Here is a 27,188-nt window from a genome sequence, read left to right on the forward strand (position 1 = left end):
GTTGTTAACAGCCCTCGAGTCAATCTCGACCCAAGGTGAACCTGCGGATGAGACATCTGCAAGACTCCCTTGCTCTGCTTAGGTCCTGTAAATTCATATCTGTGTCCTCCTTAACAGAGTCAAACCATCTAGCATGTGGCCTTCCTTTCTTTCTACTTCCCTCCAACTTTCCTAGCATCATTATTTTTTTCCAGTGAGTCCTCCCTTCTCATGATGTGCCTGAAGTACAACAGTCTCAGTTTGTCATCTTGGCTTCCAGGGAGATCTCTGGCTTGATCTGCTCCAGGACCCCTAACCTTGATTTTGCCATTTTATATAAGGGACACCATTTTGCTATGCCATTATATTTAATGGGACTTGTTATCCACAGGGGTTCTTGGAACAAAACCCCAGCGGATTACAAAGGCCCACTGTATATATAACATCTATATATATATAGTCTAGCTATGATTTCAACTGTTTGACTGGAATATAACTGTTTGAATTTAAACATTTTAATTTAACAGTTTACTGGAAGTTGTTCACTGTTAGACAAATATCCAGTGTCAGTTGCTTCTTTTTAAAGACTTTATTTTATAGTGCAAGAAATGCCATTCAGAAACAAATCCTTCAATTAATGTAAGTTCAGCCAAACAACTTGCATTAAAAGCACTTTTAATAGAACTATTATTATTTAAATTAATGGCCATAAAATCTGAACTGCATTTGACTACTTTATTTTCCGATTTAGTCCTATGTTGGTGCAGTCTTACACATTAATGCAAAATAACAAACAAACAAACCAAAACCTAACTAGGTTTAAATAAACAAAAAATCCATTTGAAATTACCCAAACTGTTTTTGTTTTAACTTTTTTTCTTTTAAAAAAAAACACCCTGTTTTCCCCCCAACCCTGCCCTCAAACAAGCAAAAATGCACAAATGCACACACCCCACCCCATCCATACCTGCTTCCTTCAGAATCCCTCTCACAATGGAAACAGGAAATGATGCAACATTTCTTCTAGTTGACATTTTGAGAAGGACTCTACAGAAGAAGTGAGGTATTTTGAGGTGCTGATGGTGCATGAGCTGCATGGGGCAATGGTGAATGGAAATTGGTACCTGGCCCGCACAGCTTTCCTGTCCTGTTGCATGCTCATTCAGATATCAAAGATTCATATATTATTTCATATAGTTATATATCTTATATTTCATATAAGATTCATATATTATTTCAAAAACTTGTTTGACAAAAGTTGGGAAAAACTAAATAAACTAAACAGTGAACATGTAAACATGTGAGGGAGAACACACATGCAGACCTCATGAGTCAAAACCTTTGTCAAGAAAGCTCTACCTATCTTAGGGAATTTACACCCACAACCGTCCTCTGTTCTGCAGTCACACTCTGCCCATAAGTGTGCCCTAATCAAATACCACTAAGTGCCAGGAGAAACACCACCTACACGTGATGCCCAGGATAAATTGTCCCAGCACCATGTTTCCCTGAAGCTTGAGGAACCAGCAGCCACAACAAAGTGTACATTCCCTTCTTCTCAGTTACTCACCTTCTCACCTTTGTCTTCCTTGTCACTGAAAAACCAGTCTGACTATGGAAGAAATAAAGAAGGAGAACAATCAAAACCAGAGTCAAGGTGCTTCTAATGCTTAAACTAACTAGCTATCTAACTATTTCTTAATCCAAGGATGAAGACCAGTATAGCATGTAATGAGGAAATTACAGCAGTTTCTTCAACAGTAGCAGCTAAATTTTGATTTTCAGAGTTAATTCCCTTCTTGTCATCTTTAAGGGAAGTACTGTTCCCTGTTTCTCTCTGTCTCTGTCAGAGATGAGTTAATCAGAAAGCTTACAGGGCATGGCAACCTTCTGAAGCATGTTAGAAATATATTACAGAAATGATCAAAGCTCTATTAAATATCTCATTACTATTTACTCCCTTAGGGGCATTATGGTCTTATTAGGCAGAGGAATATAAGGAGAAAAAGTGGAGGGAGAAGAGAAAGAGTTTGAAATTGTTTAGCTGCTGAACAACTAAATATTGGAACAAGAAGTGTTTAACAGCATACATTGTTGCCCATTTAATTAAAACAGGGAGATATTCCCTGTATTGCACGTAATATTTTATACAGTTGAACTGATATGCTACATTGAGAAATGCTAGATTCTCTCTCCCCAGCAGTGGGAACAATAGTTAAACAACAAAAACAACAACAAAACACCCTGAAACATGCAATAATGTATTTTTCATTTATCATGAGATTGATTTTGATATCTGTGTGTATTTCTTTGCAAGTAAATAATAACAAAATAAAAACAACTAATATATTTATATATTTATCTCTTATTTTAGTCACTGCATTTTTATACTGGTCAACAGTATAAAAGTCACAGAACAGAGATAAAATGATTAAACTCCAGAATAAAACATTGGCATAATATTCAAAATGAATAAACAGTCACAGAAAAACGAACAGCAGAGGACACAAGCAACACAAGGATCTAACAAGCACATTTTTAAAAGAAACTGAGAGACTAAAAAGCCTGGGAAAGTAAAAAGGTATTCAACTGGTGTTGGAAATGATAGAATATAAAAACTAATCAAAAATATAGTGCAATATCCTCCAACATTTCACAGAAGAAAACTGGGACATGTTCGGCCAAGCAACATCAGAGTGTGGTGAAAGTGGCAAAAGTTATTAATGAGGAAAAATACACAAGCTGAAGTTTGTGTTTGCCTGAACCTGCTGAAAAGGGCAAGACTTCACTCTTTTCCTCTCCTCTCCACACTGCTAAATTAACTGAATGCATTTTTTTTTTTTACTTGAACACAGTTTACAACTTTTGTAAAATGATGACAAAAGGTGAAAGTGGAAGGAGAAATTGGGATATTTTGGAAACAGTTGTGTGTGATGACAGTGGATTAATAAGGACTATAGCTGTCAAATTTGGATTTCTGGAAGGTATGCTAGTGGCCACCCCATCTTCTTACTTGGTAAAGATATAAAGACAAGGGGCTTAGAAGATAAACTTATTAGATCACCCATGTTCTTAGCATGAAGGATCAACCTTTACAGCTGCCCTCCAAATTTCCACTCCCTCTCAAGCAGCTCCTTGGCCACTTACATGTTGTATGAGGGTCTCCACAATCTTGTAGCGATCAGGCATATGTGTTACCATGTCGGTCATGTTGTCCTCTGATGTTCTGACAAGGGTGGGACCAAACACCAGAGCAAGATTCCGGGGCTCCATCTGCAAAGCAAGGTTTTGTGAGTTGTTTTTTTAAAAATAAACACAACATTTGTCAGCAAGCGTGTGTGAACAACTACACACTGTCTCCTGCCAACACCTTAACTTTGGACTGAGATAAATACACATTAAGGCATTATTTCCCTCATGTAACTAGAACTGCATCCAACAGGGTGGGGTACAGAGTGCTAGCTCTGTGTCATCCATATTTTGGGAGGCTTCTTAAGTTCTCCTTGATTTTGAAGACTGAAAAGAGAGGGCTCCTAATCATAGAAAGAGCCATAATTGGATTATCAACAGTTCAATTGGTGCAATCAGAGCCTCAACCACATCAAACTGGCTTTGCAGAGAACCTACAGCAAATCGAACAGTCTCCCTAGCTATAGTCACTATCAAGGATATACAAGGATGGGGGAAGTCAAAACTCACCCCAGATCACCCTCATCAAATATGGGGTTTAGAGTGCCCAAACAAGGCTTATGTTCTACTATTATCACAGCAGTTTTACCATACATGGGACTTCACATCTTTCTATAAGCAAATGGAAGTAGATGTCTACTCTCTTCAATCTCACCAACTGTTTTATATGGGACTAGAGACAGAATTGTTCAGACTGAACCAAACTCTCAGGAAGACCAGGGTCTAAAGATAAATCCATGGCACTATTATATGGGTTTGTCACCTCAACCTGAATGGAAAAATCTGTCATATGGATAGGGGTGGCCTGTGATCTGACCAGGGAAATGTTTCATCCCGCAGTGAGGCACACAAACACCACTTCTCAGAGAAGCAGTAAACTTGTGGCCATTTTCTACCCTGGAATACTGCACTGGACTCATTGCTCACTATTTGGGATAAGCTGCCATAGATGTGGATGTTTATTTGTGCTTATGATGCTTCCTTTTGATTTCATATAAAGGAAGGTCAGGACACCACAAGGAACAGTTGTTGAGAGAACAGGGAGAATGCTTTGCAGAACACTTTTGTGTTGTGTGGGTCAGGATCAGCTGTGTGGTTCAGCAGTGATGATGGGCTGGGAAGGCTGTAATGGTGAACTTTTTCCAAATCTGCTCAGCATTGGTCTGCTGCTGCTCTGAGTGAGCTAGTTATGAGAATGTTAAACAGGAAGGGCTTGGGATAGCTGAAATCAAGTTGCAGAAGTGAAAAGTAGTTTCACCTGCCTTTTCCACTAACCTTTGGCTTTCATTGATTGTTGTTGCTGTCCCTTTAAGGGAAGCTGAACAGAACTCTGAGGAAAGGAATAAAAAGACTTCCCCAGGCCAATTCACACTACACAGTTATATTTATGCAGTATTCTACTTTAATTGGCATAGTTCTAGGCAATCCTGGGGTTCATAGTTTAGTGAGCATTGGAGTGCTCTGGCTGTTAATTCTAAATGTCCCTCCCTGAACTGCCAATCATGTGATTCTATAGGATAGAATCAAGGCTCTTAACATGGAATAATAGTGCTATAATTCCCTAGTGTGGATGGTCTCAGGGCAGCTGGGTTTGGTTCTGCAGTAACCGTGATAGCATTGATACCCCTCTACCAAGCGGCAGCAGTAGGTTTTGGTCAATGGAATGGAGTATAATACAGGCATGGACTCTGTGATAGTGATTTACTCTGGTTGCTCCTATTCCATGTGTACTTTTAGGAGGACAATGTTCTCAAATTTATGGAAAAGAAAGGCAGATCCAACTACCTTTTGCACTGTGACCTGCCTTCAACTACAGCAGTCCTCCCTTATCTGTGGAAGATATGTTCCAAGATGCCTAGTGTATACCTGAAACCACAGACAGTACTATATAATTGTAATGTTTTTGGACTGTGATTGACCATGTCCATGACCACATTACTGAAACTGCCGCAAGCAAAACCACGGATGGGCAGAGGACTATGTTATATTTTCAAACTATGGCTGACCATAAGTAACTGAAACCACAAAAATGAAACCGAAGATAAGCGTGGACTACATGTGGTTTTAAATCTCCCTAGATGCTCACATATCTCTTTCCTTCACAGATACCTCCAATGACTACCATTTTGGGCAAGGGCATTACAAGCTTTTGCTCCTGGTATTTAAGGCCCTGCAGTTTAACCTCCCTAAATATCTGGCAGTTTGGCTAGCATGGTACACCATCTAGGAATTTAAGATCTACAGACAAAACATTACTGCTGTTTCCACCAATACGTACCACTCTACCAAGGCTGTGAGCCTTTGAGGACCTGGCTCCACATATGTGGAACAGTCTTCCTATACACCTCTGGCTGGAGGAGGGCCTTACCCACTTTTGTAAAGGGTTGAAGACCTTCCTCTTCAATTAAGTTGCTGAGTGTGCCAGCGGCATCACTATGAGGGTGCGGTGGTGTGGCCTGCACTGGGTGACACCCCAGAAGAAGGGTGACATTCGGTCAGGCCCACCCCCCATGCACTGTCCCATCCTTTTCCAGGGTGGCATAGAGAAAGGTGGGCGGCATGGGGGGAAGGAGTGCACCACCCCCAGAAGCCCCAACCTGGGAACTCCACCCCTGGAAGACCCCTTCCTGTACCAGGTGATGTAGGGCCACCACTGAAGGAGAGGGGTAGCAACTGATGAGGATTTTGTTTTTAGTATAATAGTATATTATTTTAGTATTTTATCATTTTATAGTGTTATTTTAGCATTTTATAGTGTTGTTTTGATTTGTTTTTGATTATACATGTCTGACAATGTTATAAATAAACATTATTATTACTACTACTGTATCCCAACTCACTCCCACTTAAAACTCTCCCATCAACTCCCACCTGTTTGCAAAAGAAGTATTCTTATTTCTGACTAAATCTGAACAAACAGTGTGTTGGATAAGAGCTCTCTCTTTTCAGGAATGAGGCTACTTTTCCACTAGCTGATCCCTTGCCTATTCTACATCCAGTCTTTTAAAAGCTACATCTTCAAGGAAGGTTTTCTGTCATTCCCCACCATCATCATTCACTGCTCCATCATCACATGTTGGCTAGATATTTCAGAATTGCATTTACATCAGGATTTCAAATTTTACCATCAAACTAAGAAAAACAAACAAATCCATATTATGAACTAATTATCTAAACAAAGAGGAATCAATGCATTTAAAACTGGAGCTGAAAGACTGTGTTGATTTGTGCTATGCTGACTTGTTAGATAATAGAAATGTATTACCTTCAATCTGTATTCACTGGTACTTTTTTTCACCTTCGCCTGTTACTCTTTATCTACTTGGCCTGTTCCCTATATTTTTAAATTGAGCTTATAGGTTTAACTATGTGTGCTAGTATACTTCACCTCTCAAGTGGCACTCTACTTCTAGAGGTGACTTTTTGTGTGTGTTTTCACTGAAAATCAGAAACAGTTGGAAGAAAAAATATTTTTTTAAAAAAATAGCTAGCATATGCAGGCACAAGAACATTTTCTCCTTCTTTATCATATGTTGCTGATTAGCAAAATATATTCTTGATTATTAGGACTCCAATGGTAGGTAAAAAAAATATCTCCATAGCAACTGTATAGTTTCCAGAAAATTAGATATCCGTGTCTCAAGGTAAAACGAGAGAATAGGCAAAGAGAACTGTATCTACTTGGATTTAATTTCTGATGTCATGGCTCTGCTATCTGCCTCAAGTTTAGTGGGCAGAAGAAAAATGTGTCCCTTTCCCTGATGTTTGACTAAAAATCCCACCAGGTTTAGCCAGCACAAGTGAGAAATCCTGGGAGATGTAGTCCAACATCTGGAAGGCCTCATTTTTCCACCCCTGCCCTATGGGAACTTATGATATGTGAAGTCAATTGATCATGAATGCATCTTTTTGTTAAACTATGGCCCCATACAGACAGGCCAAAATAAAGCTGCTTCGGGCCACTTTGGAGGTATGCTATTTAAATGATGCATGCGTCTTAAGAGTACAGAAGCCATGCCAAAGCTACGATCCAGTCCTAAGGACTGTAGCGCAGCTTTGAGGCAGCTTCTGGACTCTTAGGACGCATGCATCATTTAAACAGCATATCTCCAAAGTGGCCCGAAACAGCTTTATTTTGGCCTGTCTATATGGGGCCTATATTTACTTTATAAAATGACTTTGTCATTACTTCACCCAGTGTGAATTATTATTCTTATGGTGCAAATGTCCTAGGATGAAAGTTGCAACAGTCAGTGAACTGATGAAACACAAGGCAGGCAATAATCTCATTCACAGGGTCCAGTGACACACTATTGTCACCACAACAAAAGCAATTCCTGGCCCAGTCTGTAGTGAAGAGAGTACCAGTTAGATGGCTACAAGAGGGATTGTGCTGGCATTTTGTTGAGTGATACCCTAAGAACCATAGTTTTATGGAGTAATTAACTACACAATCCTATACATATCTGCACAACACGTCACATTGTACAGTCGGCCCTTCCCTTATGCAGGGAATCCATTCTGCCCCCCCACCCCATGTAAGGGAAAAAACATGTATGCTCAAGTCCCATTAGAAGTAATGGTGCTCATGCCCGCGGCACTGCATGGGGCACGCGGCACAGGCCCCATTATTTCTTCCAGGGCGTGTTAGCGTTTTTTCCGGCACAGTTTCCAGTGTATGCTGGAAGCCATGTATAATGCGGGTGCACTATATTCAATGGGGCTTACCTCTGGGTGAGTGTGTATAACAGTGGTTCTCAAATGATGGAATGGGACCCCTGGAAGGGAAGAGTTGCTCAAGGAGGGAGCGAGACTTGGAGACACCAATCCCGCCTCCTTCTCTTCCCAAACTTTTTTATGTGTAAAATTTACACAAATGTTGATTTTAATACTGAAATTACTTATATAAAACTGTTCCAATCTGAACAATGTTATTTCCTTATAAAATATGAAAGTGTGAGTTAAAATATAAAAAAGTGTAAATAAAAATATACACGCTAAATAAAGAAAATATTAAACACTGTATTTTATTTTACATCGAATGAGGGGAGGGTGACATCTGCATGTAGATATAAGGGGGTGAGGACCAAAAGCTTGAGTACTGGTAGAGTATAGGATTGGCCTGGTAACTAGTTCCCTAGTACTATTTCCCATGGTTCTTTTAGAGAGACATTAAGCCACTGCAAGCTTTTCCAATCTGCAGCTCCTTAGCTGGGTGGGACTATAAACACCATAATCTCCATCTGAGGATGACAGAAGTTGTACTCAAATCTGTTTGGGGGCACCAAGTTGGGCAAGCCTGCTGTAATACATGTAGTAGATGAGATACAACCTTTGGAGTATTTGAAAATGGGATTCCATATTTAAACTCAAGGTTCAACGCTCTTCTTTTCCTGTGATGAAAAAAATATTTTGTAAATTATGAGTGGGAGGTATCAGCAAACGTTACCTTGTTCTTCTCAGAATGATCTGCAATTGTTTTTAGATGTCCCACAAGAAATTTCAGGGTCTCATAATAATGGCCTGGTAAATCCCGGATCTGCAGTAGAAGGAGAAGAAAAACAGCAAGAATTAATTAAATTTTCAGCCTTTCATGCAACATATGATTAATCTTTCAATCTTACCCTGCTCCCTATGTTCTAGTTTTTCTTAAGCTCTTTCCATAATTTATTGGCAGATAAAATGTTTCACAATAGGTACAGTAAAACCATCCAGGAATATGTATGCTTCTGAAATCCACTACTCTTCCTCAGAGTAACAACAGCTATACAAAACTCAAAAGCTTACAAACTCCTATGCTAACTTCTATTTACTCCCCCAAAGATATAGTTTTACCTGCTTTAAAGACAGTAGGGCAACATCCATTTACAATTATTCTCACAAGACCCTTGAGAAGCAGATCAATAAAACCTCCAGGTTCTGCATCCCTACTCTAAGGGAATTATCTTTTTCCCCATATTGCTGCTACATGTTCTAACTATGTGAATTAATATCTCCATCCCCATAATGATGGAAAGAAGCAGCTCTTACCTGGCAACATCTGAACGTCCTTTAATTTACAGTATAATGAGTCATAGGGTTTATGTTTGCAAATTTCACCATTAGTTTGTCAACATCCCCCTGTACATTAAGTAGCAGCTGGACTCAGCTTCGGATGGGGTGGGAATGAAGATGTGCACTTTTCTTTTTCTTCCCCTGGTAGCCAAGAGCAGCTGTATTTTCATGGTCTGAATTGCCTCCCTGTCCCTTCTTTCCAACTAAGAAGAAACAGCAGCCCCTTCTAGGGCTTGACAGCTGCTGGGAGTGAGGAGAACTTTGGGGATGGAATACAAGAGCAAGAAAATAGTCTTCATGCACCCCATCCAAAAAGGGACGCAACTTACACAGAAGCTGCCCTGAAGCAGGAACATGTTATTAATAGGAAGCTGGCCCTTAATTGAATGGACTCAGACATTAATACCAAGCAGCCATGCTACTCTGAACACATCCAATCTTGTCTGATTTTGAAAGCTAAGCAGTGTAGGCCCTGTTTATTAATTTGAAAGGTATACCCACCAAGGGAAAACCAGGAAGAGTTAAAAAACAATCTTGCCCCAGCTGGCAGATTTGACAATACTGGGCTAGGTGGACCAATAGTATGACTCATTATAAAGCAGCTTCCTATGTTCTAGCCTAGAAAAATTCTGGAGAAAGCCAATTTAAATCCTCATATACTCTGTAGGGATATTAAAGACTGCCTGCATAGTTTTTTGAATTCTTACAGCAGCTTTTACCAACAAAATAACATTGAAACATGTATTTCCTTAACACTTCATTTTTATGCTTATATAAGATATATAACAACAGTATGGAAAGCAGATGAAATCAGGCACACTTGGTGTGCCCACATTCCAAATGTCTGAGATGAAACAAAAGGCCACACACCTCAAGTGGTCCATTAATCTGCACACTCTCTTTTGGTTTACTGGGTGGACTCTGGTGTTACACTGGATTTGTCTCCCCCCACATTTTTCCTACTTTGCTTAGTACAACTATAGGTTCCATCTTCTCCCATTGCCAGCACCCTCTCCCTCTATTTGAACAATACACACGTCTTTACTTATCCCTATTTAATATGAGAAATGTACCGTAAGTGTTTCTTGGCGCTTTATTCAAGGCTGCATAGACTTCTCTCTGCCTTTGTTTTAAACTTCCCCCTTCTCCCCATGTCTCTTTTTATTCTACACTCTTTGGCAGTATGTGTAGATAGACAAGTGCGTATATGGTGGAAACATAGGTGGGTGGATGTGGATGGGAGAGAGTACATATTTGAGTAGACCAATCCAGTTTGATCCTACTAAAGTAACATACTGATAAGAACATACCCATCCTTTAGAGTGGGCTAGAACATAGATCTGAACACAAGTTATCATGTTCCAATTCTTGACTCAATCATATATTAGAGGAAGCTGATTAATTAATTGGAAGAGTATTCTAGCCAAAGGAATACCAGGCTGAGTTAGAAAAGAATCTTGATCGAAACTGAAGAGCAGCTGGCCATAAATGTAAAGAAAGTTGTAGAGAATGTGAAAATAAATGTGAATTTCTGCACATTTTTTTTTTCAAAATTGCAGAGCGGTGTCAAAACTGGTGGCAAACAGTTTGAATGAATTTTGCTCTCTGGTTGAAGATTGCCAATCCCTGTTTTAGAGGCTATTTTAACACAGTGTGGATAATTGCTTCATGTATATCTTGATGAAAGCAGTACACTAAGTGATCGATCTTGTTGCATCTTTGAGATTAAGTGAAACAGATAAGTTGATAGCATGAGTTTTTATAGACTTGAGTCTACTACCTCAGATACATGGGATAGAGTGGAAAGTCCGGGCACAGACCTATGTAAGCATTCTGTGTGTGGGAATGAAAAACTTTGTGGGTGGGGAGATGAGGTGACAAATTCAGATTTAACAATGGTCATTGAGGCAGGAGGAAGGATGATGCCTAAATTCAAGGTGAGTAGATAACAATATGAATGAATATTGGGATATAGTGTGAGAACCAATAGAAGACGTAAAGAATTGGCTAAGTGAGCCCCCCTGAGGCTGGGGGTTAGCTAGTGTTATAATGTATGTGATGAGCAAGGAAACCATTGTCTCTGTTCAACCCACTGTTGATGGACTGCAGTTTGTAGATATATTCCAATTCTGCTGCAGTCTGTTTTATAACAACATAAAATAAAGTAACAGTGTTTAAGAGGAAAGAGGTTTCACTGTTTACATTTGTGTTTTATTGTTTAAAATCCAACTTAAAGTAATAAAGTTTGTTTGGAAAAAATGTTACATATTACATTCTGCTTTCTGTCAGTTGGTAAACTGGTGTTCTTTATGAGGCATGTCTGTTGCTTTCATACTGTTTCACTAATATTAACAATCATGTCTGTTGAGTTGTCCCATTTTATAGGCTCTGCTATTATTGCTGGGTGTTGATTTGTACTCTATTTAATGTGTTAAAGACATGACTATTTTTATAAATTGGCTGGACACTGATACATTAAGTAGATTGGGATTTTAAAGTAGTTGCACCTCAACCATCATCTAGCTTGAAGTGTGTGAATATTAAAAACGTTTATGGAAGCCTGGACTAAAACTGGATTTGCCACACATCCCCTTCCATCCTTCTTCTCAAGTCTAGTCACATAGGGCAAAAGAAGAGATGTGTGTATTTCTGTTACCTTGTGAAGGAAAAAGCAGGAACTGAGGGGTACATTTCCCCTTCCAAAATTACATACCAGTTTGCGCAAGGTCTTCATCCTTTCGCTGGCATCTTCAATCCGGTTGGCTTCAATAAAGTCATTGTATTTATCTTTGAAAAGGAAAGGAAAAGAAAAGGATGATGGATAGCACTGTCTGACCACAGAGAAATAAGTTATTTTTGGGGATGTACAATGACAATTTTACTTGGGGAGCAGGACAGGTATAAAACTATGATGCAAAGAGGAAGGGGGAGCATCTGCAGTATCACATTTCTGCAAATCTGGAACTTAAAAAACTTTAACAAAGGGCCTGAACAGACAGGCCAAATAAAGCTGCTGTGGATCACTTTGGAGATATGCTGTTTAAATGACAAACACATCTTAAAAAGCCAGAAGCTGCGCCAAAGCCACACTCTTGTCCTTAGGATTGGAGCGTGGCTTTGGCATGGCTTCCGGCCTCTTAAATGCATCATTTAAACAGCATACCTCCAAAGTGACTCGAAGCAGCTTTATTTTGGCCTGTCTGTTCAGGCCCAAAGATTTTAGAGATGGAGAAATCCTTAGAATGTTCTTTAAGGGGTGATCCCTATTCATCTATTTTCAGTCCTGGAAAAGTGGGAAGAATCACTTCTACTCAGGATATCTGGGATCTATTAATGGTGTAGCTTCAGTCAAAGATACAGTTAAGGCCCTACAATTCTTCACTGTTTCTGATAAAACAGGGTACACATTTCAGGTCTCTAAGACAATAAAGGAGTGGAAACCTAGATACCTACAATAGTGAAGGCAACTTGAACAACCTTCCTGAGAACTCTGCAGCAACTTGCCATTAAGTTGTCCCTCTGTTTTCCCTGTGTCTGTTTTCTGAACTACTTAGAATGATCCATTTGATTTGCCACCTGTCAAACAGTGCCAGAAAAGGAGAGGCACAGGCTTGAATCTCACCCAATGAATTGGAAGAATAATGTTTGACACATCACATCTATTTTGTCTTTTCTATTTGATTGTCTGTTGGGAGGAGACATTTTGATATCTCTGCTGCTAAGGGAAAGGGGGGAAAAAGTGTTAAGATACAGGTACTCACCATCTGTAAACAGGGGTTCTGGAAGCTTCCGGAAGAAGGACTTCAGGAGACTGCTGATGACGTTTAAGTCTTGCCACCTCTGGGCATATGGGAGTAAAAAAAAGAGAGAGAAGGAATTGCAAGGTAGGAATGTTGCAAACCTGCACTCTGGATCTCTCCCTGAGATTATTCCCATTCTCTCTACCCTATATAGTGCTATAAACTTCTTTACTTCTCTGTGCATGTTCCAAAATGAGGATATGGACACTTCTGTCTTCATCTTCTCACCCTCATTTTAACAGTTAAACTCTACAGGGAATATATAGTCTGATTTTCACAGACTATAGATCAACCTGGTGTCCTCTAGATTCATGGGACTATATCTGGTTGGGGATGGTAGTGGCCTCCATGGTTTATTTTTGGTGCCCTAACTACCCTCATTATTTTACCCCAAAGTAAACAGTATTAATTCTTGTTTTTTTTAACTAGGACTAAAATAGCACAGCAAGGAAAACAGGAAAATTTTCCCCCATGTCTCAAAGGGAGACTTGGGGTAAAAAATTAATAAGAATTTTCAGGGTGCACCAGGGTTTGTGGCCCTTTGTGGTCTTGAGTGGAGGGGGGAGCAGAATGGCTCCCTAAACCCCTGCAGTTCTTATCTTGCTGTACAACTGTAGGACTGCGTCAATATCCTCTTGCTATACTCTAAGGACATAAGGGTGAAAGACCTAATGCTTGACCAAAGGCAACTAATAATTAACACATTATTACTTACAAAAATCACAGTCTGAACCAGATCTCAGTGTCTCAACTGCTATGTTGTAATATTTTTTCTTGCTTCTGCAGGCCAAGAGAGTCTGACATTCATACACTGAAACTGAATTTGTTGTGAAGTGGGTATATTCTCCTGAAATTATAGCTATCATACTGTATTTAGATTAACTATATCCAACCTTGGAAACATTACTTTTTAGTGACTATAACTCTCAGAGTCCCCCCAGGTAGCCTGTTTGGTGGCCATGCTGGCTGAGAGATTCTAGAAACTTTAATACAAAAAAAAGTCAATGTTTCCAAGCTATGAGCTATATCCACAATGTATTCATACCTAATGCATGAAGTAGGGCCAAGTCGCAACTAGAGTTTGGTGCTATTTAATAATATTTTTTTCAATACTACTGAAGGTAAAGAAGGTGAGAAGGGGCATATTTCACAGCAAGCCGTCCTACCTCATCTTGCAGGTTGATTTCAGCAGCCCCTTTGTTGAGCTGATCCTGCAAACTGGACACCACAGCATTGTTTCCAGGAACCCGGTAGATGCCCATGTATTCCAAGCCTTTGTCTTCTACCACCTTGCAACAAGCTTCCACAATCAGGGGGACCTTCTGCAAGAGGCAAAATTGTAGCAGTGATTTTGCCAAAAGGAACTGACACATTAAAAAACAGAGCTTGGCAAAGTTACTTTTTCAGATTACAATCACTGTGGTTGTAACTTTGCCAAGCTCTGCTTTCCAAAAGTAGTTAAAAAATCTCTGTGTTTAAAAAACAAACCAAAACACATTTCTGTGTAGGAAGGAAATGTGAACTACTGAAGCAAATGAAATGCTGTGCCTCCCCCTCTGCCCATTTATCTGGCCAGGCACTAAATTTTAATGATTTTAATGAACAACAAGCTCATATCCCACTATAAATATTAATTTATGGCACATTAATTTTGTGCACAGTCATTGCACTCCGAAGTTTATTTTAGATCTGCCATCAGTAAAATCAGTATGCCAGCAACATGGATTCTGTCATTTAAGAGGGCATGAGATACAGGAGTGACTATCCAAATATACATATAAACAATAACATTCCACCATTAAGTGAAATTGGCCTTTTAAGTAGCATATCCTGTCTTTCCTAAACAAATATGTATGCTATAGAAGTGGAATCCAATTCCTTCACAGGTCTTCTGAGGACCACATCTTGGAAGATTAAGTTTTGCCACATATTAATAAGCTACCATTCCTTCCTTGGTACTCTCCATTTCCACATACTCATGTGCCAGATGTTGAACTAACTATCTGCAAACAACTAGTTAATTAAATTAATTGCTTTCTCTAATAACTAAGATATAAATACACCATATTATAACATCATGTAACATCATGAGGGATCCAAAATTCATAAAAAGTGATACCTTTATTGGTCAACAAAATATCTCTAACAAAGGTAAAACTCTTTCATTTAGACTACAGTTGGTAAGTTTTATCAATACAGCACCTAAAGGTTTTTCCAGATGTAACAATGCTGGAACTTCTTGAGAAATTCAGTATTCTCTGCCTAAGGAAGATGCAGTTAGCTTTGCACAGGACAGGGGCAGCCTGAATCACAAGGGAAGTAACATTTTTTTCTGCTAATGGAGTTGAAATTGTATTAATTTTATTACCCTTTGTCTTCATTCCCTACCTAGCCATGAAAGGGAGTGGATTCTGCCTGCACTGATATCCCTCTAAACCAGTGGTTCTCAACCTTCCTAATGTTGCAACCTTTAATACAATTCCTCATGTTGTGGTGACCCCCAACCATAAAATTATTTTTGTTGCTACTTCATAACTGTAATTTTGTTACTGTTTTCTGATGGCCTTACGCGACGCCTGTGAAAGGATCATTCAATCCCCAAAGGGGTCACAACCCACAGGTTGAGAACCGCTGCTCTAGACCATTTTAACTGGCAACAGAAATAACATCTGAGACAAAATGTAGCCTTGTGACTTTAACTAACATCATCACTTTTATTCTCCTGCATCATTCTTGCATCATTAACATCTATGCCTATGAAGAAGCGAGTGAAGTTTTGAAAGCCTGCAGGATATAATTTGTGTATTTTCACTGGCCAATAAAGGTATTCTTTCATGGATTTTGAATTTTGTTCTAATTTGCTGCATGGCCAACACAGCTTCCCAAATATGTGTTATTCTGTGGAATAAATGTAACTTTAAAAGTTGCACATATGGTTCCCAGGCATGTAGCCTCAATAAAAGTACATAGTTAAGGTCTTGACTTATGCTGTGCCTTCCGTTGTTATTTTGTGCTCTGTTGGAGATACTGGGGTGACAATGAGGTAGAGGGCATGAAAGCATGTTTATACTGCAGGCCAGCAGCTTCTGGCATTCCAGGTTTCTGAAAGACTGTTTAGTTAGTTTTAAGAAATGAAGAAGAAAGTATCAATGTGGAGTCGAAGGCTTTCATGGCCGGCATTCATAGTTTTTTGTGGGGTTTTGGGGCTATGTGGCCATGTTCTAGAAGAGTTTCTTCCTGACGTTTCTCCAGCATCTGTGTCTGGCATTTTCAGAGAATGCTTGCCTACAACTATTTTCCAGGCTGTGACTAGGCTAAGTGGCAAGTTCAAAGGACAGGCAATGGTCTTTGGAAAAAGCAAGATATCAGGCAGATTGTCCTGTGTACCACAGAACTAGGTAGTGTACTAGTTTTCCAGAAGTGGAGAATTTTATTCAAGGTCTACCTTGTTGTCAGGGGCTTGCTGGCAGTCTTCTAGCCTCACCCCAAAAGCCCTTGGAGCAGACTTCTTGTTCTTCTTCATTATGTTGATACCCCAAGGAGCCTTCTGATGAACGTCATCTGTGTGGGAATTTTAAAAAAGAGAGAGAGAGCAGGTCAGTGGCTAAGAAGGAAAAGCAGATAAAATACTGCAGGTTGAATCAGGTAAAAAATTATCACTCAAGGCTCTGTCTAATGCAGGTTTATGGAAATAGGTTCAGCAGGAAAAGGACACTTTGTGGTTAGCTTGCACAAGAAGGAGGCTGTTTGGAGTAGAGAGCAAACAGTCCCAACATGGCATGTGGATGACAGGGGAAAGAACAGCCATGGAACTGATTAGAGATGAGATCATGGAGTACAAGAGTAAGGAAGAGGAAATGGGTCTTGATTCACGTATTTCATTTATTTATTACATTTGTAACCTGTCCTATGACAAGCCTCATCATAAGGAGCATAACAACAAACAGGGGGGAAAGTTCAAAACCAATTTCAAAACAGGGTGTGAAAATGGAAAACAATTTAAAAACCAAGCTGTGGATAAAATATGAAACTTCCTTAAAAAGCATATTTTCAAGGGCCACTTGAGAAAACAAAAATAAGTGTTTGCAGGGTGATCATGAATAATTCTAAAGGGAAAGAACTGCACTCTCATACACGCAGGCTTTTAGATCAAGAACACTTTTCGTAACACAGCCTTCTCCAAGCTAAAACTCGCCAAACATACTGAACTACAGCTCCAAGTCTATAACCTAAATCTGGCCATTTTGAACACTTTACTCCCATGCTGCATCAGTAATGGCTCACAGTCTGTGGCTCACAGTAAAACTACCAGCACAGGGACAAAGTGCAAATGACTATAAGCACTATTTTTAAAAAATGCTTGGTGAGATAAAAAGATTTTCAACAAGGAAGCAATAATGTTGATTCCAGGTAAGCCTCTTCGAGCAGGGCACTTCACAAATGGGGTGACACAGGCTTTACTATGATTTAAGGGTATGTTAACATAGAAAAGTGAGGTGCAAATTAAGCAATCACATCAAATAAATAAATAACTCTTCTGTGTCTTGAGATTAGGCAGGAGGACCTCAAAGACAGACAGCAGAAGAATTAGGAAGAATTGAATCCTGATATCTGGCAGTTTAAATTTTCGATAATGCTTACCTATGTGCAACTTCCATCTAAATCAGCCTCCTACTCCAGAAGTGTTGGGACTACAATTACAGTCATGGTCTGATTGGGGAATACATCAGATATCGTGCCTGATTGGTAAAGGTTGTTTTATATGTTTATTTAAGATGGACAGGGGTTCTCTCACAATCTCCAATTCAAACTGTCAGATACAGAGATGTAAGTATAGGGCCTAAATATCCTAAACGCACCAGATTGTGCCTGACAGTGGAAGCTAAGCAGGGTCAGCTCTGGTTAGTACTTGGACTGCCAATGAATATCAGGTGATGCAGGCTATAATTCAGAGGAAGTAACTGGCAAAACCACTTATAGTATTTCTTGCTTGAGAAAACGCTACGAAATTCATGAAGTCACCATACATCAAGAGGAGTAGTGAAGGTGCATATACACACATATAGATACATACACAGAGTGACTCACCCAAGACCTCCTTACCTCTTATTGTAATTGCATCCTGCCGTGGGGAGCGGGGTGGGCCTGTTCCTATTTGTTTCTGCAATTCTGACTTCAACCCTGGGGCACGAGAACCTTTTGGGGAAGAGTCTGGTTTGGTCCCAAAGGAGCTGCAAGGGAAGAACAATGAATGTACCAAGTTAGAGATCTGATTTAACTGCTACCTTCTCCAGTCCAATACACCGAGTCTTTGCCACCAACCAATGCCAGAGATAATTTTCAAGTCTTTTTGGTTTGGTGGACAATGATTAAGAAGTGCAACATATTCTAGGATAACTGATCCATGTAATCCACTACTCAGTCATGTCTACCATTAAATCAAAACTAGTACTCTGTTAACACACTGCATGGTTCTGCCCTAGATAACAATCTGGAATTTTTAGTACAGATTTGCGCTATTTGTAACTACCATTCTAATGCCTCCTAGGAGTGATTCATGGCACTGTTTATGATCCTATTTAAGGACTATAATCACTGAGTAGAATCATCTGATAGGTGGCCAGCAATAGTAGGAGCTCTATGTAACACAATAGAAAAGTCACTAGGGTACAAGTGGATTTAACAAGAGTGAGGTGTAGCTAAGGTGGACAGCAGACCAATGGGGCCAACTCTGTTCCTGTAGACCAGGAATGGTGGGACCAAAAGAAAATCTGTATGTAAGAGCAGGAGGCTTATGCCGGAGAGAGATGGGTAAGAAATTATTATTTACACCCCCAAACAAAATTAGGTCCTCATCTAACATGCCAGTGGGAGCTTCCCTAGGCAGCATCTCAGCCAAGGATCTCGGTTTATAGAACTTCATTTGAGGATCAGATTGACCTGACTGAGAACTGCTTTCCTCTGGAAACATAAACACACAAGATGTTCCCGAATCCATGTTCCAAATTACTGTCTTTTCTTCCAGTTCATTTCCAAACCAGAAATATTGGAGGCAGCATAAATTCCGTTTGATTTATTTGAGCTGCAGAATTTCAGACTGCAGATGGGAGCTGACAGGACTGAAACGGTATAGCCAAGATATAGGTTCATCACTACAAAGACAGCTATACCTGACTGTAGACCAGGAATAGGCAAACTATCTCTCTATGGCTGCATGAAGTATCTAAAGCCCAATCCCTCCCACCAACTTATTTGGGCAAAAAAAGCTAAGAACCATCTCTTCTGAAGGACAGCAATTCACCTATTAAATAGTCTGCATGCCTTCTGCTGCACTACTTTTTTATAAATAAAATCAATTCTCATTTTTTGAAACCAGAAGTGGACCATTCTCAGTTTTGCTTCATTTTCTCCACTTGCAGCAGTCTGCATGACCCCAGAAAACTGGCTTCTTGAACTACTGTTGTCCATCCCTGCTCTAGATGGATAGAGAACTCCAGATAATGAAATGATGTATATTACGACATTTACCTTACTTTTCTGTAATCATTTAGCTTCTTATTGATTAGTGCTTGGCTTGCAAACCCAGGGTCCTAAAGAAAATAAAAATAAATAAAAGAGGTGAGGAGATAAAGAAAAGTTTAACTGACAGCTCAAAGCCACCAAAATTCAACAAGTTTCTCTCTCTTCTACTGGCTACCTTATTTTTCCCTGAAGTGTAATCCAACCACCCCTGAACAAGCTGTCTCCTATTCCTCTTAACTGTGTCTGGTAAAAACGCCTGGACAGTTGCAACCACCCACTTTGGTCCCCCCCCCCCATGTTACAGGCTAACAGGCCAGTTTATACATTCCAACTGAAATCAAATGGAGAAATATGTTCTGCACAGAACAAAGAGAGAAACATGTTCTCTTCTCATACTATTTGCAGGGGGAGATTCACTTTAAAATACCCTAAAGGCACCAGATCTTGTCTGATCTTAGAAACTAAAGCAGGATCAGCCCAAGTTAGTAATTAGATGGGAGACTGCCAACAAATACCTATATACCTAAAGGCTATCTTTCAGAGAAAGGAACTGGCAAAATCACCTCTGAATATTTTCTTACCTAAGAAAATCTTATGAAATATATGGGATCAACCATAAATCAATAGGTGACTTGAAGGCATGCACACACCCACACAAAACAGTAACTGAGTTTCACCATTTGATCAATAGAGGGCACTGGAAGCCAATTGGAGTTTCCACAAAAGATTCTAATTCCTAACGCAAGAAAACCTTTTCACAAGAGCACTATGATCTAAGTAAGGGAACTCATGAAATAAAAAACTCATTTTCTCCCTCTAGAATAGTTTATTCTCTCACATTACCTCCAGCTAAAGGGAGCCAAAAAAAAGCCAGCTAGGTTCAACAAACACACCCCGGTACCTCCTAATACCAAGAGGCCCAAGTACAGGATGAAAAACTGCTTCATCAAAAAATCAGTCACACACCAGTTTGGAAAGAAACAACTCAAGCAGAGGAGTATTTTACTTTATTCATTAAACCAATGGACAACGAGTATAATCCAGCACTGTCCATGCCAAATTCCAAGACAAAACTGAATTTTCTCCTCTCTGCCAGATCATCTAATCAGCCCTCCAAGTGACTTTTTTGCAAAGTTTCCCAACTCCATAGCTTTCAGTAACTATTTTTTAGAGCTTCTCAGGAACCACAGAAGCAGGTTAGAAAACCCAGATACATGTACGTCCAGGACAGCGGTAGAAAACCTTTAATCCTCTGAAATATTTTAGACTGCAACTTCCACAATCCCTTTGGCCATGTTGGGTGGGGCTGAAGGGAACTGTATGCAAAAAACAAACAAACAAAAAACCCCACAAAACAAAACAAAACAAAAAAATCTGGAGGGTTAAAAGTTTGCCACCCCTACTCTGACACCACATTCATGCTGTTTGGCTAGCTACGGAAGAACTGCTAGCACAATCAAGGCTTCTTTGAAACAAGCTGCTTTTCAAACAGAATGGTGTCTTGCCTCTTCCTCAACTGAAGCTGCTGCCAGTGTAACTTGACAGAAACATTTGACTGCACATACATAGGCCTTCCACGTCATTCTCTAAATATTGTGCCCCTTTGAAACCCTTCCAATGGGTGGAGGCCATATTTCCATTCAGCTGCTGCAGCACCACAAAAGTAGCTACAAATCCTAGCTAACCATGGGATACCTTTGGCTGCTAACACAGCAAAGCCCACTAAAGGAAGGCTCATTGGGAATTTGCAGTGGGTCTATTCTAAGCCCCTTGATAGTAAAAGCAAAGAGCATGCTGCTAACAGAGCAGAGTTGGGAAAAGTTCAGTTTGGGGGCTAGAACTCCAAGAATCCATCCATGCTAGCTGGGAGACTCTGGGTGGTGGCAGTCCAAAAGGACAGCTGTCCCAAGCTCTGTAACAGAGGTTTATGTGAAGAGCCAGTGGCCCCAAGATCCAGCCACTGCCAATTCTCACCTCGCCCTCGGCTTTGCTACTCTCCCTGATGACTTTAATCCAGGCCAGCATGTCATCCCGGTCCTCGGCCTGAAAGAGACATTCACAGAAGTCAGCGGTCGTCAGCCGAAAGACGTGCTTCCTCTTGGTGTCACTGTAGGAGATGTCTACCAGGCACGCTCGGATGCTGATTGGTGGCTGCTCCTCCTCACCTTGGGGCAGGGCTATGGCCACGGCTTCCCGCCGGTCCTTGCACAAATATAGCAAGTGTGCACGCAGAACGGCAAAGACCCGCTTCCACTGCCTGATGCCTCCGCCAACTTTCTGCAGAGGGGATGGGGAATAGGGAGGGCATGAATTGGGTGTGTAAAGCAATAAAGGACACAGAAAGACAGGGGAGGTGAAGACAAAGCAAAAAGAGAACAAGTGAGGGAGCCAGTAGGATTTGCTCATCTAGGCAACTAGTGCAAATTCTAATAGGCAACACATCTACCTTCATGGATGAACATCAGTCTCAAAACGCAATTCAAATTTGAATTATCTCAGGTTATGTGAACTTGGACAGCTTCCCATGACAGGCAGTAGCTCTCAAGGCCATGCCCATAGATGTCACAAGTTAAATATGGAACATTTTGAAAACAAAGATACAGTATGATCCCATATCTGCAGGACTAGAGCCCACAGTTTCACTTGCCCATGTCTCAAAAAAAAGTTCTCTCTAAGCATTTTCTAGGTCCACCAACATGATTCTATGGTACATATCCAGAGAAAGTTGACCACAGATTAAAGCTGGAGGGCATAGAATTGCCTAGAGAGCTCTTTTCTATTGGAATCTCTAGGTTCTCAACCGCAAATCTATGGTCAGCTTCAGCTGGAAGTCATTTATTTCAATAGGGTTTGCTATTATCCCTGGTCTTGCATTTTGATGATAAATCCAGAAATGTATCACCCACAGATACGGGGGTAATATTGTATTGAGCATCTTTAAAAGGTTTAACACTATATTCAGATTAAAACTGTAACAGAATTTCCACTAACAACAATACTGGAAAACATTGTGGTTTTTTGCATTAAGTTTTGCCCCCCCCCCCTTTCTCTACAGAAGAATTTTGAAGAGTTCAGAATGTGCTGAGATATTTCAAACCTTGGCTGGATTTAATCTTGATCTATAAAACTACATTTTGAAACCTGGAAAAAATAATAATTCAGGCTAAGCACATTTTTATGTGTTTGTTTCATTGTATGGCTGACTTCCCAATATCCTTCCACATAAAAGAAAAATCCAAAATCCATATTAGGGTACTATCTTTGGATTTTGTTTTACAGCCAGCAGAGCTGCCTCTATGTTACATAAAAGTAAAAGACTGCCAAAATTGCAATAGAGCTACCTTTCCAAAGATTGTAAAGGAAGGGACATCGGCACAAAGCTATCATTCTTTATTGGAAGAGAAAGCTGTTTTAAAACTTTATTTTCATAACTTTTGAAGAGTGGTATCTAGAAAGGTCCACCATTCCACATATACTCCAGAAGCCAACTTCTTTTATTTGTTTTTTTTTAAAATCAAATCTTCATTACAGTATTGAAGTTCCATTTTTTTTAATAGGCTGGAATGAACTCCCTTTGAGTACTCTTAGTGACACTCACCTGTACTTTCAAACTGAAAAGAAGCATGGGATAGATATGAATTAGGAGTCAAACCAGGTGTGGCAGAATTAAGATTTTACCAAATGAACAGAAAAGCAGATGTGCTGTTGAAATCCATTAGGCATGAGGGCAGGGGATATGTGCATTGCTGAGCCCTTTCCCCAGCCACTCACGTCTCCAGCAATTACCTTTTCTCAGCTATTTTTCACTTCTGAAGGGGATACCTTTTAGTCCTACAGATCATCAGAACAATCACTTTGTAAGGAGGAGTGCTACATGTTTGAGCAACCCATATTCACCCTTCGTATTCACTGAGGTTGTTCATATATTACTATGTAAGTATACAGGAAGAACAATGTTGTGTTATGATGCTGTTATCTACATACCCTAATAACAGTAAAGACTTGCTTTAGAATGACATTTCATGTCTTTTCCTATCAGCTGTGAAACAAGTATATAGTTAACTATATTTTATGTGATTTTATATTATATTTTATTGTATATATTTCTCTGATTTTATATATAGATGTTTTAATTGTTAAAATTTTATAATAATTGTAAAGGTTCTATGTGTGAGCTGCTTTGGGTCCCTCAGAGGAGAAAGGCAGGATACAAATGAAACAAACAAACAAACAGGGAAAAGACTGTGTATGTTTGGTGGCAGAAGGGAAGTACTATAACACTATGAAGCTTGCATGGTGGCATCTTCTTAGCCCAATAGCAAACAGGTAGGGAAGTTCTATTTTAGATTATTATTCTAGTCATTAAGTTTACTAAAGATGTCAGCTAATTATTTTATACAACCCTCTCCTGCTAAGTACTGGTATAGAATGACTTGAATCTATTACCAACCAACTCCAGTGGTAAATTAAGTTCTGCAATTATGAAAAGGAGATAAAAACATGTTTGCCAAAATGTCTTTGCATCAATTGATCAAAAGTCAACCAAATGGATTATGTTAATTGACCAAATGTCTTTGCCAGTAAATTTTATGGGATGCCACCAAGTTCTGATAAAATGAGGAAGGTAAGAACATGTCTCTATATATCCACCTTCTTCAAACTAAATAATCATGGTCGAAGGACAAGGGGTTGATGTGCTTTGTAGTTCACTGTCAACTTGAGGGTCACAAGTTCTTCATTCTTCTAAATGGAAAGCCCTCCCCTATCTACACACGTACACTAGGTTAGGAAAGAAGAGTTTAGACTTAATGTAACACGTAGTTTAGCATGCACTTCCCAATGAAACCAATAATGCTCCAGTTAGGAAGGTAAATCTTTGCTAATTTCATTCATGCAAGAACACATAATTTCAAAAATGTTCATCCTGCTGTGTGAAATTATGAATTTTTGCACATTTCAGAACTTTTTGCAAAATAATAATGAAAATGTTGGTTTTTGAACAAAAACATTTTATTGCAGAATATTGTTTTCCATGCCAAAAAAAAAGTTGCAAAAACCCCAAGGTTTTGGTGTGAATAATTTTTTTGCAAAAAGTTACAAATAATCCTGCAGCAACTGTCCATTTTTCTCAACAGGATGTTTCAATGTGCTGAGTAAATGTCTCGATGTGTCTATGTGTTGAGACACCCATTCTCACTAAATATGAGAAAATCTGTGACGATTCTTTACATCCCTAGTTCCCATTAAGACATGACTATTGACTTGTCCCACTGATTTTTAAAGGAAGCAAGTGGCACTAACTTAATCTTGACTCAACTCACAGAACATATCATTTTCGATGTTTTCATTAAGCTTTCAGTTTCTGTGACCCCCATATTTGTCATTAGTTAGTCAGTACCAGTTCAGATGCCAAGAATGTACATGTGAAATTATTTCCCTTCACCCCACCAGGGATGTAGCCGGGGGGGGGGATCTGGGGGTCCGGACACCCCCCCTCCCATTAGAAAAATGAATGGTGTGTGCTGCTGCGCCGCCGCACTCAAGCCCCATTATAATGGTGGCACTTAGTCTGGACCCCCCTCTTCCTAAAATCCTAGCTACATCCCTGACCCCACTGCATACACCAACACAGACAGACACAACAAAACTCTACTCCATCTTAGAAATAGCCTTGCAAGAGGTTACACGCATACTTTGCCTTTCTTGGTGAGAATTTGTTTGTAGTGGAGCCAGCCCTCTTTCCTCACATCACTGAAAGTGACATCTGACAGCTCAGATGTTGAATGTCGTTTTGATCGGGTGTCTTCAGAGGTACCCAGGCTATCCAAAGACTGCAGGGAAAGGGGAAAACAAGGATGGTTCGATAGGTATCTTCAGTGAACAAGTTAACTGCTGCTCAAGTATAGAGTCAAGAAAGAGAAAGAAAGAAAGAAGATTATGAATAAACAGAGGAAAAAATGGTTGCACCAGCTGGGCTGAGAATAGAAGGACCTCCAGAACAGGGGCATATGCAGAGCCTGAAAAATTTACCTTTTGGACTAGTTTCCAGAATGTACCAGTAACCTTGTTAGCTTTGGGCACTGTAGTCCAAAAATATGCAAATGCCAGAAGATTTACAGCCACTTCATGGCAACATCTGATTAAGTTAATTGAAATGGAGTATTATAGGAACTCTCTCCAACAATGTTTTTGGATTCTAAGCATTTGCCTTCTCTCACTGTGCTTCTATGACCGGATGCCATGTGGAATTAATTGGCCAACAGCCCCTTTGCACTGCATATTTGATTTTAACCCTCATCTGGTCAAATTAAAAGAAATTTCCCTTGAGTGGCTTAATCTGGAGTATTCTGACACCAATAACAATTCCAGTGTTTTGTGAGGTATTAAAAAATGCCCCATGTCCACAGGAGTGTTTCTGAGTGTAGAATCAAGAGTACTCCATAATACGCAGTCAGGGCCAGAAGGAGCTCTCAGTCCTAGTATCCCCTATTTGCAAAAAAAAAAAAAAAAAAACCCAAAACTGTAACCAATCCAACAGAAATGCAATAAATGTGTTAGGGCAATTTTTGTTCCAGCTGTTTTTTGTCTCTCTTTTTTTAATACGAAGTTGTACATGCAAGTGGCTGAAAACACAGGGACAGTGTGTACAATTATTCCAGTAACATTGTAAAATATTGTTGCTCCTTCTAACTCTAGTTCTGTATGAGTTCTGAAACAAAACATGACTCTAGAGAACTGAAACTTCCTGTCTGCCTCAATGTGAATTAGTAGAACATAGACAGGATTTTTGTACCTGAAATAGAGCTCAGTAACTTGAGTCCAAGTTACTTTTGCTCCAGTGAGGGCAAGCTATTGTCTGGGAGGATGCAGGTGAGGAAACACTGTTCAAGCAGAATATTAGGAAAGACAAGATTCTTCTGGAGCACCAGGCAGAAAAACACATACTTCAGACATGAGAAAGGAAGTAAAGATACATTTGTTCTGACTAGAAATATAATCCTAGAGAATAGAGGAGGATGAAGAAGAGGAAAAGGAGAATGAAGGGGAATATAGATGAGTAATAGCAATCATGAGCTGCTCTGGCAATGCCATCTGAACATCGCTTGTTCAAATGTAAACCACCACCTATTATTAGTTCACACATGCAGATTTATGTCTTGGGTATAGAACTGCATGCCAGTCCTCACCTGATAACATAAGAACAATTGGCAATTATTTAATGGTAGGTGTATATGTCTCTTATAAGCTCCACCACAAATTCCACACAGGCAAGGATCTCCACACTCATTTCCTATACTTCTTAAACTGCACCTGAAGAACTTGAAAGGTGGTGCTTTGTTGCTGTTTCATTGGAAATTCTTAAAATGAGTACTCTCTCTTTAATGAGGTGGAAATTCTGTAGCTCACCTGCTACAGTCCAACTGCAACTCCCAGCATTCCTTACCACTGGATATTCTGGCTAAGGCTGATGGAAGTTGCACTCCATCTAAATTCAGAGTGGTACCCTTGGTCTAGATAAACAACAAACATCTGGGATATGTGAAAGGGCAAGGCCAAATCTGCAGATCCATATTTAGCTGCAGAAAGGGAAGATCATGGAGCTTACCCCATCAGTGAAGAAGCTCCGTAACATACGGAGACTTG

At 39.8% G+C, this 27,188-nt stretch overlaps 1 protein-coding gene across 1 annotated transcript in view; it reads right to left on the reverse strand.

The window, feature by feature from the left end:
* Nucleotides 1–27,188, reverse strand: part of ARHGAP23 (Rho GTPase activating protein 23) — a 126,006-nt gene that overhangs the window by 15,455 nt on the left and 83,363 nt on the right. The window contains 12 exon segments of the mRNA XM_042472676.1: nucleotides 1,550–1,591; nucleotides 3,127–3,252; nucleotides 8,618–8,707; nucleotides 11,936–12,009; nucleotides 12,984–13,062; nucleotides 14,189–14,344; nucleotides 16,468–16,583; nucleotides 18,126–18,253; nucleotides 19,551–19,612; nucleotides 21,519–21,821; nucleotides 25,238–25,375; nucleotides 27,151–27,188. The exon segment at nucleotides 27,151–27,188 is cut by the window's right edge and continues 1 nt beyond it. Of these exon segments, the coding sequence (XP_042328610.1) occupies nucleotides 1,550–1,591; nucleotides 3,127–3,252; nucleotides 8,618–8,707; nucleotides 11,936–12,009; nucleotides 12,984–13,062; nucleotides 14,189–14,344; nucleotides 16,468–16,583; nucleotides 18,126–18,253; nucleotides 19,551–19,612; nucleotides 21,519–21,821; nucleotides 25,238–25,375; nucleotides 27,151–27,188 (1,352 nt within the window).

Source organism: Sceloporus undulatus, chromosome 6, assembly GCF_019175285.1.
Source record: "Sceloporus undulatus isolate JIND9_A2432 ecotype Alabama chromosome 6, SceUnd_v1.1, whole genome shotgun sequence".
Classification (NCBI taxonomy): Eukaryota; Metazoa; Chordata; class Lepidosauria; order Squamata; family Phrynosomatidae; genus Sceloporus; species Sceloporus undulatus.